Source organism: Sander lucioperca, chromosome 16 (assembly GCF_008315115.2).
Source record: "Sander lucioperca isolate FBNREF2018 chromosome 16, SLUC_FBN_1.2, whole genome shotgun sequence".
Classification (NCBI taxonomy): domain Eukaryota; kingdom Metazoa; phylum Chordata; class Actinopteri; order Perciformes; family Percidae; genus Sander; species Sander lucioperca.
In genome coordinates this window covers 24,431,689-24,443,774 of record NC_050188.1, presented here as the reverse complement: position 1 = coordinate 24,443,774, position 12,086 = coordinate 24,431,689, and the positions used below count along the sequence as shown (strand labels likewise).

The following is a 12,086-nucleotide window of genomic DNA, read 5'->3' as shown; positions in this document are numbered from 1 at the left end:
TTTGTAAATGAATAATGTATCGTAAATAAAGATGCACCGATAGAGCGGCCGGTGACCGCAATCGGCCGGTTTTCAGGTGCTCGGTCATGACCGGCGACCGGCAGGTCAGTCTGACATATGCTGATTTCATGCTGGTCAAGGCTACAATTAACTGACAACATAAGTTATACCAGTTACAGTTCTCAAGGACGCACGCACACACGGACGCCACAGCACGGACGCCACAGCACGGACGCCACAGCACGCTCTCTTTCTCCTTTCTCTCAACTTTTCCGCCGTGTGTCGGGCGTACCCGCTCGCGGTGTGAAGCGCGTGTCCACGCTATTCTCGCACATGTAGGAACCTTGTGAATTAACCTGCAACATGTCAGCTGTTTGGGAATTCTTCAGCGTTTGCAATATGCAACACCTGCAAGGAGAAAGTAGGGCGTGGAGGGACGACACCAAAAACCTAAATCACATTTCTTTAGTTGATATTGATGTGAAAAGAAGGAAATGGTTCTAACATTGCTCTTTAGATGTGTGTGAATGTCCCACACCAGGAGTAATTTATATAGTTCTATTTTATAGTGATCCATTATCTGTTCAAAACATGTTCTATTAAAGAAAAGATAGAAAATAAATAGTTGTGTGTGCTGTAAAGTGGTTAGAAAACATGAAATCAGAATCGGCTAAAATCGCTATCGGCTGGTCTAACTCAAAGAAAATCGGGATCGGCCTAGAAAGTTGTAATCAGTACATCTCTAATCGTAAATAAATGAATGTTCTTCCTTAAAATACAGGGGGCATAAGTCAGTACACCCCTATGTTAAATTCCCATAGAGGCAGGCAGACTTTTATTTTGAAAGGCCAGTTATTTTAATGGATCCAGGATACTATGCATCCTGATAAAGTTCCCTTGGTCCCCACATCATCACATACCCTTCACCATACCCCCACATCATCACATACCCTTCACCATACCCCCACATCATCACATACCCTTCACCATACCCCCACATCATCACATACCCTTCACCATACCCCCACATCATCACATACCCTTCACCATACCCCACATCATCACATACCCTTCACCATACCCCCACATCATCACATACCCTTCACCATACCCCCACATCATCACATACCCTTCACCATACCCCCACATCATCACATACCCTTCACCATACCCCCACATCATCACATACCCTTCACCATACCCCACATCATCACATACCCTTCACCATACCCCCACATCATCACATACCCTTCACCATACCCCCACATCATCACATACCCTTCACCATACCCCACATCATCACATACCCTTCACCATACCCCACATCATCACATACCCTTCACCATACCCCACATCATCACATACCCTTCACCATACCCCCACATCATCACATACCCTTCACCATACCCCCACATCATCACATACCCTTCACCATACCCCACATCATCACATACCCTTCACCATACCCCACATCATCACATACCCTTCACCATACCCCACATCATCACATACCCTTCACCATACCTAGAGATTGGCATGGGGTAATTTCCATAAAATCATCTCTCAATGCAAATCAAACTAGCTATTAGGCTAACTGAAATAAAACCATGTTAATCTCTAGATTGAGATTGAGGTGACAATTTTTTTGCTTGAGTTAGTGATGTTTGTTTGATATTTGAGAAGTTTTGCTTGGAATTAAAGACACAAAAATAATCCCATAACAGGGTAGGGGCGTATAATTAACAGCCCTGACCAGCTGACAGCACCTGGGAGGGGGTGAATTACTAGCCCTTCTGACTATCATTCCATCTGACCTCTGACCTCCAAATCAGGGACCGAAGAACATAAAGTTTGGCTATAAGGATTTAATTTCATTTCATTTCATTTATTTATCTCGAACAATCAACAATGTTGCAAGACAAAAAAAAATGTAAAAACATAAAATAAAACACAAACAATCAGAATCTAACAACAACAAAAAACAAAATAAAAAATATAAAAGGGATTAGTTTAAGAAGGAGCAGGCGGAAGCAAATAGCTTATTTGGTCCTGCCCCTTATTTCACAAAATCATATTATTACAAAGTAAATAGATATGCAAATACAGCATACAATCTTTTGGTCTTACAATAATATACAACAATACCTTTTTAAATTACAAATTCCAATCCTGTTTCAGTTTATTCTTTATGTATTGGTCAAGTCTTCTATAATCTATTGTTGAACTGAATGATATTATGGCTCTGTTTGATGTCATTGTTCAGTCCATTCCATAAGGTCACCCCACAAACTGAAACGCACATGCTTTTAACAGTAAGACTTCCAGACCTTCCTGTTAAATCTTGTTCTCACCACTGTCAGTTACACTGTGAGTTATGAAAGTGTCAGTGGTTGTGATTGTTCCTAAACGGAGGCAAGTTGTTGGATGGTGCAGTTGTCTTGGTTTTGTCTGACGTCCCAGTTTTCCTCAATTTGTGTTTCCTGCAGATGTTCAGCAGCTGTTGGTGGTTAAAGAAGAGGTTCCCCCTGAGCAGCAGGAGTGTAGCTCCAGTGTGGACCAGCAGGAGCCAGAGCCCCCCCCACACATTAAAGAGGAACAGGAGGAACTGTGGAGCAGTCAGGAGGGAGAGCAGCTTCAAGGGCTGGAGGAGGCTGATATCACCAAGTTCCCATTCACTCCTGTCCCTGTGAAGAGTGAAGATGATGAAGAGGAAGCTCAGTCCTCACAGCTTCATCAGAGACAACCTCAACACATGGAAACAGAAGCTGATGGAGAGGACTGTGGAGGACCAGAACCAGCCAGGAACTCACATCCACTTTTACAACCAGAGACTGAAGACCAGACTGGAGACAGTGCTGATTGGAAGGAGACCAGAGAACCTCAGTCAGCTTTAAACTCTCTGAAACATGATTCAAGATGTAAGAAAACATTCAGCTGCTCTGAGTGTGGGAGGAGATTTGGCTCCAAGGGAAGTCTGAATAGACACATGATAACGCACACAGGAGAGAAGCCTTTTAGCTGCTCAGCTTGTAACAAATCTTTTACACAGAGTGGAGATTTACAGAAACACGTGAGAATCCACACAGGAGAGAAACCTTTTAGCTGCTCTCAGTGTGGTAAAGCTTTCTCTGAACGTGGAAACTTGAAGAACCACATGATGACTCATTCTGGAGAAAAACCTTTCAGCTGCTCAGTCTGTAAGAAATCTTTTACACAGAGAGGAAGTTTACAGTCACACATGGCCGTAGTCCACACAGGAGAGAAAAGATTCAGCTGCAGTGTTTGTAACAAAAGATTTGCCTGGCGTTCTGATGTCAAAAGACATAAATGTGTTGGTCAGATGGAAACAGAAGCTGATGGAGAGGACTGTGGAGGACCAGAACCAGCCAGGAACTCACATCTACATCCACTTTTACAACCAGAGACTGAAGACCAGACTGGAGCCCCCTCTGAACCTGAGACTGATGACAGTGCTGATTGGAAGGAGACCAGAGAACCTCAGTCAGCTTTAAACTCTCTGAAACATGATTCAAGACGTAAGAAAACATTCAGCTGCTCTGAATGTGGGAGGAGATTTGGCTTCAAGTCACAGTTGCTAATAGTACTGTCTAACCATTTGATATAGTTATCTAAAAGTACTGACTAAACATATAAAATAGCTAACAGTACTGACTAAACAGGGAGATATTATCTAGGCAGTATCAGAGATATTATCTAGGCGGTATCAGAGATATTATCTAGGCGGTATCAGAGATATTATCTAGGCGGTATCAGAACTTAATCATGATGACTGAATGTTTGACACTGATTTAAATCTTCCTCTACATGCAGCTTCTCTGATTGTTTTCTGTCTCTTCTGTTTCCTGCAGCGATTAAAGAAGACGAGCCGGAGCCCCCCCCACACATTAAAGAGGAAGAGGAGGAACTGTTCCCATTCACCCCTGTCCCCGTGAAGAGTAGAGATGATGAAGAGAAAGGTAGGAACAACGTTAACACGGAAGTTCAAGAGAAGCTGGTTTATTTTATTTTAAAAGTATGAGGCTACATTTACACTGCCCCCTCTCATTCCCCCTGCTCTGGTGTTCCCCCTCTCATTCCCCCTGCTCTGGTGTTTCCCCCTGCTCTGGCATTTTCCCCTCTCATTCCCCCTGCTCTGGTGTTTCCCCCTCTCATTCCCCCTGCTCTAGCATTTTCCCCTCTCATTCCCCCTGCTCTGGTGTTTCCCCCTCTCATTCCCCCTGCTCTGGTGTTTCCCCCTCTCATTCCCCCTGCTCTGGCGTTTCCCCCTCTCATTCCCCCTGCTCTGGTGTTTCCCCCTCTCATTTTTCTTGCTCTGGCATTTCCCCCTCTCATTCCCCCTGTTCTGGTGTTTCCCCCTCTCATTCCCCCTGCTCTGGCGTTTCCCCCTCTCATTCCCCCTGCTCTGGCGTTTCCCCCTCTCATTCCCCCTGCTCTGGTGTTTCCCCCTCTCATCCCTCCTGCTCTTGTGTTTCCCCCTCTCATTCCCCCTGCTCTGGTGTTACCCCCTCTCATCCCTCTCATTCCCCCTGCTCTGGTGTTTCCCCCTCTCATTCCCCCTGCTCTGGCATTTCCCCCTCTCATTCCCCCTGCTCTGGTGTTTCCCCCTCTCATTCCCCCGCTTTAAAGGCTTTTTTGACATATGACGCTTGGTGCCATAATGCAAATAAACAGAAATACAACTGTGAAACATGTTCTATGGACAATTCTGTTAAAATATACTGTCATACAACTGTTAACACAGATACTTCTTACACACACACACACACACACACACACAGTGCGTTTACATGCACAGTAGTAACAGGGGTATGGTCTTACCCCTGTTAGTGAATAACCGGGTTCTGCCAATTCCCCCCGTATACTTGAGCGGGTAAGAATGGGGAGAATGACGGAGTAACTCTACCTCCGGTTCAGTAGTTGGCGCTCTGCCAACGCACAGAGCTTTTTCTTCCGGTTGACCTATATCAACATTACACCGATCGGCCTTTCAATTAGTAAAATGTAACAACTTAATGTTTCATTTCGACATTCTTATCTCAGCGTAGCAACGCACAGTGTTCCCGCCAGCCAGGCAGTTGGAGCATGCGCAGACGCTTATGACGATCCCCTTACGATCATAGCCCGCTTAAGGTGTATACATGGAGGCATAACCCAGTTACTGAAGAGTTAATGGGTTAGATGCACACAGACGCACAGAGACTTCCGGCTTGAAGGACCAATTATTGAATAGGTATTCACTTAGGACTGTATAGGTGATGGTTACATGTAGGGATGTACTGCTTGGGGAAAGAAATAGCACTGATTGGTCCATTAAGTTGCAATAAAAACAGACATCTATGTCATTTACATAGGAGAATGTCAACATTGTCCAAATACAACAGTCTTACTAGAAATATAAAGGTACAACTAAACTAGCATTAGCATTAGGAAGCCACATGGTGATTAGATTAGCTCTGCATCAACAAAAGTCTCACCAAAACACAGTGAACGACTCAAATAATGTCCAGATCAGACAAAAATGATTGGTTTTACTCACAGTTCATCAGAGACACACACAACTTGAACCATTTGAATGCAGTAAAGTCCACTTCACACTCTGTATTCTGACAAGTCTCTTGTTATGCCTCTTAATGTGGTTATATGTAACTTTCAGTTTGTGTTGATTCTAGCGGCCACTTTGGACACAAGTGGTAGTGTTTTTACCACATCTGCTGTCGTAAAGGTCTTTTCTTTACGGTGCTTTATTGCCCACTGTAGTACTGAGTTAGCGTTACCCAGAGGTCATATAGTCGCGATGAATGTTTTTCTCAGACAGAAAATCATTCATTTACAATAAGAGAATACGTTACAGATACATCGTTGCATTTCAAGTGCTGCTTACGGTAACTTAACCTACTTACCTGAGGGCCTATTCTGGGTGGGTTTGGAATCAGATATAATCCCGTAATTGTCTCCATCTGTTGAAAGCCCCACCGAAGTTAAGTTGCGTTTTTTGCCTGTCGTCACTTTCCCTTTTATGTTTTAGTTCTTCATTTAATTTCCTTTTCTGTGATGGTCCTGCCCCAGTATCAGCCATAACTACTAGGGCTGTGTATCGGCAAGAATCTGGTGATACGATACGTATCACGATACATGGTTCTCGATTCAATATATTGCAATATATTTCGATACTGTGCGTAAGGCGATATATTGGGATTTTCTTTTTAAGTATAATTTTAGAAAAACTAAAATTTAAAAAAAGACATGATGTAGAAAACAATCTAAAGAAGTTTACTTTAGGCAAACAATTCAGGACACAGAAAATCAAACTGCCAGTTTGGGATTGTGGTTCCCAGGTTCTTAGTGAGCTAATGTTTATATGCTAAAGTAGGCCAAAGTTCAGCCATAGCTACGTTGTTAGCTTCTAGCAAAAAGTCAGGCCCTGTTAGGCACTGCTAGGCCCTGTTAGGCGAGGACACTAGTGGTGCGTTTCAGCATAGCCATCTAGCAGTAGGGGGTTTACACACAGCATAAACGTGAACCACTGTCTTACATGAATATTTTTGCACGTAAACTAAAAAAATAAAGTCGATATTGGGTTTTTGAAAATCAATACAGTATTGCTAAATAAAGTATCGCGATATTCAAGTGTATCGATTTTTTTCTTACACCCCTAATAACTACAGCAGATAACTTCTAAAATAACATTAAAATACAACTACGCCTAGCCTATAACAATAAATAAATAAATCTTTCACCTGTCTGGATACGCTAACACAGGCTTTTCCAGTGTTACAAAAAAAATCTGTGACCCTTCAGAATGTGTTACTGTTGCACCGTCTACCTGCCATAAATCATTCTCTGACTACGTGGTAAAAATATAGAACCAGAGCAACGGCACTAATAAAAACTACCTAAAAATAGCGTTCTTTTCACTGTTTGTCTCGTTTGCTGTTACAGCTCATTTAAAGGTGCTCTAAGCAATGTTGGGTGACGTTACTTCTTGTTGACGTTCAAAGTATTTTTAAACAAAACAGAGGCTAGCTCGCCCCTTCCTCCTCCTCATCCCGTCCCCTCCCCCTCCCTTCCGTACTTCCTTGCACTAACCCCCCCCCAACACTTTGTACTCAACAGCGCAGTTGCATTATTTCACCACAGGAGGGCCCTAATATGTCAGTCAACAGCCTTTCCAACAGTTTTCCAAGGCTGAAATTGGACAATGGTGCAGTCTCGTCATCGTCTCGTCTTAGTCATGGAAAAAAAGGTCGTTGACGAACATATTTAGTCTTGTCTCGTCTGACGAAATTAACACTATATAGTCACACTATATAGTTTAATTACCGACTGCGCCACTTTGTACTCAACAGTGCAGTTGCATTATTTCCAAGGCTGAAAAGGAAGACTAGCAGTGTAGATGTAACCTAAGTAACTGTCTGAACAACCAGTATTTCTTTATAACAATCACAATCCAGGTGATTAGATACAGTTCCACAACATTTCTCTGTATGTGTTTCCTGCAGATGTTGAGCAGCTGTTGGTGGTTAAAGAAGAGGTTCCCCCTGAGCAGCAGGAGTGTAGCTCCAGTGTGGACCAGCAGGAGCCAGAGCCCCCCCCACACATTAAAGAGGAACAGGAGGAACTGTGGAGCAGTCAGGAGGGAGAGCAGCTTCAAGGGCTGGAGGAGGCTGATATCACCAAGTTCCCATTCACTCCTGTCCCTGTGAAGAGTGAAGATGATGAAGAGAAAGCTCAGTCCTCACAGCTTCATCACAGACAAACTCAACACATGGAAACAGAAGCTGATGGAGAGGACTGTGGAGGACCAGAACCAGCCAGGAACTCACATCCACTTTTACAACCAGAGACTGAAGACCAGACTGGAGACTCTTCTGATCCTGAGACTGATGACAGTGCTGATTGGAAGGAGACCAGAGAACCTCAGTCAGCTTTAAACTCTCTGAAACCTGATTCAAGATGTAAGAAAACATTCAGCTGCTCTCAGTGTGGGAACCGATTTAGCACCAAGCCACACCTGAAGAGACACATGAGAATCCACACAGGAGAAAAACCTTTCAGCTGCTCTGAGTGTGGTAAAGCTTTCTCTGATAGTGGAACCCTGAAGAAACACATGATGACTCACACAGGGGAAAAACCTTTCAGCTGTTTAGTTTGTAAGAAAACGTTTTTAATGTCTAGAAATTTACGGTTACACATGATAATCCACACAGGAGAAAAACCTTTCAGCTGCTCAGTCTGTGAGAAATCTTTTACACAGAGTGGAAGTTTACGGATACACATGAGAACTCATACAGGAGAGAAGCCTTTTAGCTGCTCTGAGTGTGGTAAATCTTTCACTCATAGTGGAACCCTGAAGAACCATATGAGAACTCACACAGGAGAAAAACCATTCAGCTGCTCAGTCTGTAAGAAATCTTTTACACAGAGTGGAGATTTACGGTCACACATAAAATCTCACACAGGAGAGAAGCCTTTTAGCTGCACAGTTTGTAAGAAATCTTTTACACGGAGAGGAGGTTTACGGTCACACATGGCCATAGTCCACACAGGAGAGAAACCTTTTAGCTGCACAGTTTGTAAGAAATCTTTTACACAGAGAGGACATTTACGGTCACACATGGTAGTCCACACAGGAGAGAAAAGATTCAGCTGCAGTGTTTGTAACAAAAGATTTGCCTGGCGTTCTCATGTCAAAACACATAAATGTGTTGGTCAGATGGAAACAGAAGCTGATGGAGAGGACTGTGGAGGACCAGAACCAGCCAGGAACTCACATCCACTTTTACAACCAGAGACTGAAGACCAGACTGGAGACTCTTCTGAACCTGAGACTGATGACATGGAATAACGTTTGTGCCTTTAAAGGGGTGATAGAATGCAAAACCGATTTTACCTTGTCATAGTTGAATAAGAATCTCAACTAACACCGAGTTGACGTCAACTTGGTGGCTCCTCCTTTTTTGGCTCTAGTCTCCAGGGGTGGACTGGGACAAAAATTCAGCCCTGGCACTGTAGCCACACCAGCCCACATTACCACGCCCATGCAGCCCCACCCACAGACACGTGCATTCACTAATTACATTTGTGTACAGATGGTGAAATAATATAGGCAGTACCTTATGTAACAGATTTTTAACTGGCAAACAATGCTTACTACTTTTTAAAGAACGCACGTTTATAACAAATTTACACATACTGCCTGTTTATGCCGTTTGTATGCTGTTACTGTCATTCTCTACAGTATGTTCTTTGTTGTCACTGTCTGTTCGATTGTCCGTGTGTCTCTCTGTTGACACTGTACATATTGTCTGTCTGGTTCTCCATCTTTTCATCTGTTTTTAACTCTCTAACTCTGCAATTTAAATGTTTTCATGGCTGTCTGTGATTATACTTCAGGGTTGGTCTTTTCTCAGAATTGGCCTTCTGGAAATTTTGAGGGTAAAAGACTTCCATTCCTGCATTCTGATACATTTTTAGGCAACAATTTATGGTAAAAACTTCTATATTTATGGCAAGGAAATCACAAAATTCTGGTGGCAGGTAACAATTCAAAATACAAAATAAATAAATAATAAATTCAGTAGTCCAGTAAGGGGGCTTTCACGTCCGGGACATGGGCTGGATACGACAACACTTAACCCCAAAGTCCAGTTGTTTAATTAGCATGAACAGGGCTTTATGGTAACTTTTTTTTACCCCCAAGGAGCACGTTTTGCTCCCAAGTTGAAAAATGTAGGATTGACTAACAGAGGCTACTGCTTTTACTGCTAAATTGTACAATAACACAATCATGTTATGGATACAAAACATTGTGAAGTGTAATGTTTTCTATATTCTATTGATCAAAAATGATCAGTGATGTTGAGACTACAGTGTAACGGACCACCACAGTTCATGCATACATGTGAACCGCGGATTAATTCCAGAGTTTAACCTACATAGTGTAAAACTAAACACTACGTGAATGGGGCACAGCAGAAAGACGGAGCAGAGCGACGCTGCTTGTTCAGGGTTTTCATGAGTACTCCTATAGGCCTACACTTCACATCAGGCGTTAAAACCAACTGTACCAAAACACTGAATTAGTATTATTAAACTATTTAGGGCTGCAACAACAAATCGATAAAATTCGATTTTTAAAAAAGTTGACAACGAATTTCATTATCGATTCGTTCTGTCGCGCGACACGCCACTCAGTCACGGAGATAAAAGCAATTGAGTTGAGTGCCGTGCGGAGCGAAAGAAAAGAAAAAAGAGCAGAGCGGGGGGTAGAGGAAATACGGAGAGAGACCGGAGAGAGACCGGAGAGACCCGTAACGTTGTTCTGAAACACACGGCGGAGGCAGAGAAATCAGTACGACCTAAATCATCCAAGGTGTGGGAGCATTTCACACTAAATAATCAAAGACGTGTTAATTGCAAGATAAGCAAAAGCGACACGGCACGGCACGGTCACCACGGTGATGATTCAGCACCTAAAACGTAAACATGGTGAGTCCTTGATGAGGAGGAAGGGAGTTCAACAGCAGGGTAAAGTCACTACACAATCCTACTTTTGTTCCGTTTTGAAGTGATGAACGTAACGTCCCTCTTCTGGTGCTGGTGTGGTGTTTACTCGTTATCCAGCTGACTAGCATGACAAGCTAGCGTTAGCTCGTTAATAACAGTAGTAAAGCTAGCGTTAGCTCGTTAATAACAGTAGTAAAGCTAGCGTTAGCTCGTTAATAACAGGAGTAAAGCTAGCGTTAGCTCGTTAATAACAGGAGTGAAGCTAGCGTTAGCTCGTTAATAACAGTAGTGAAGCTAGCGTTAGCTCGTTAATAACAGTAGTAAAGCTAGCGTTAGCTCGTTAATAACAGTAGTAAAGCTAGCGTTAGCTCGTTAATAACAGGAGTAAAGCTAGCGTTAGCTCGTTAATAACAGGAGTAAAGCTAGCGTTAGCTCGTTAATAACAGTAGTAAAGCAGGACTAAAGACACGTTTTTATTCACTCGCCTTTTTTGGCCCATTCATTTTTCAATCTATTGTCATGTATATATTCTGAGCTTTGTCTCATATCAGTTATTGTTGACGTATATATTTGTGTGTGTTGTACTTTTTAATTTCATTTTAAAGTTCTTTTATAGCACTTGGTCATCTTAAGCTGTGTTTAAATGTGGTGAACAAATGAACTTAACTCACACTTACTACAATGATGGTAATAATTTAATGAATAAGCTTCAAGTGAACGTGTGTGTGTGTGTGTGTGTGTGTGTCTGCTCTTTGGGTTACTTACCTTTACACAACTATTAACTAAAACAACAAGTATGTATTTAAGTATGTATTGAGTTGATGTAAATTAATGCTTTTTTGTTTTTTTTATCCGATTCATCGATTAATCGACAGATTAATCGATTATTAAAATAATCGTTAGTTGCAGCCCTACTACTATTTAATGAGACGAGACGTTTTTAACCGGTAATGAAACCGTCTCAATTTAATACTGATGCTGTCAGCAGCGGTTTCTCGCTGCGCCACCGGTCCCCCAGAGCAGCATGATCACCAGCAGGGTCCGGTACAGCCTGAACCCTGCAAACAGAGATCCCATTTGAAGGTGATGTGCTTGATTTTGACTGAACGTCCCAATTTGAGTACCTCTGGATGGGTCGGTCGGCCCATCTCGGGACCAGGCTGGCCGTTGCCGACTGGCCAAATGCTTAATATTTATTACTATTATTACTATTATTATTATTATAACCAAAGTGAAATCGTGCAAGTGATAAAAACCCGTCCTATGCGCTGTCGGCCTGTAAAGACAATTTATTTGTATATTAAAAAAAAATAAATCTGACCAGCCCACATTTAAAATAATGGTCCGGCCCTTCTGGCATTTGCCAGAATAGCCAGATGGCCAATCCGCCCCTGCTAGTCTATATCTATGGCACGCCCAAACATTTACATAGGCTACACCACTGATCTGAGATCAGGTAGTCTTCTGAATAGGTTGCGCAGATCTCAGAAATTATATACATTGTTCATCTGCTATTTTACCACTAAATTCACTTCTGAGACTTTGTTATGCGAGAAATC

General features: G+C 42.5%; 1 protein-coding gene and 1 long non-coding RNA gene across 2 annotated transcripts in view; both read left to right on the top strand.

Moving 5' to 3' along the window:
* LOC118493361 overlaps positions 1–7,569 on the top strand; it is a 10,200-nt gene extending 2,631 nt beyond the window's left edge. Inside the window, exons 2-3 of the long non-coding RNA XR_004895326.1 lie at positions 3,870–3,977; positions 7,521–7,569. This is a non-coding gene — a long non-coding RNA (uncharacterized LOC118493361). The remainder of the gene's footprint in view (positions 1–3,869; positions 3,978–7,520) is intronic.
* A 314-nt stretch (positions 7,570–7,883) lies between these two features.
* LOC118493393 (gastrula zinc finger protein XlCGF8.2DB-like) lies at positions 7,884–9,454 on the top strand. Its single transcript, XM_035993040.1, has 2 exons — positions 7,884–8,783; positions 9,432–9,454. The coding sequence occupies exons 1-2, from the start codon at positions 8,045–8,047 to the stop codon at positions 9,452–9,454; spliced, it is 762 nt and encodes a 253-aa protein (XP_035848933.1). The 5' UTR covers positions 7,884–8,044.
* Positions 9,455–12,086: the final 2,632 nt, after the last annotated feature.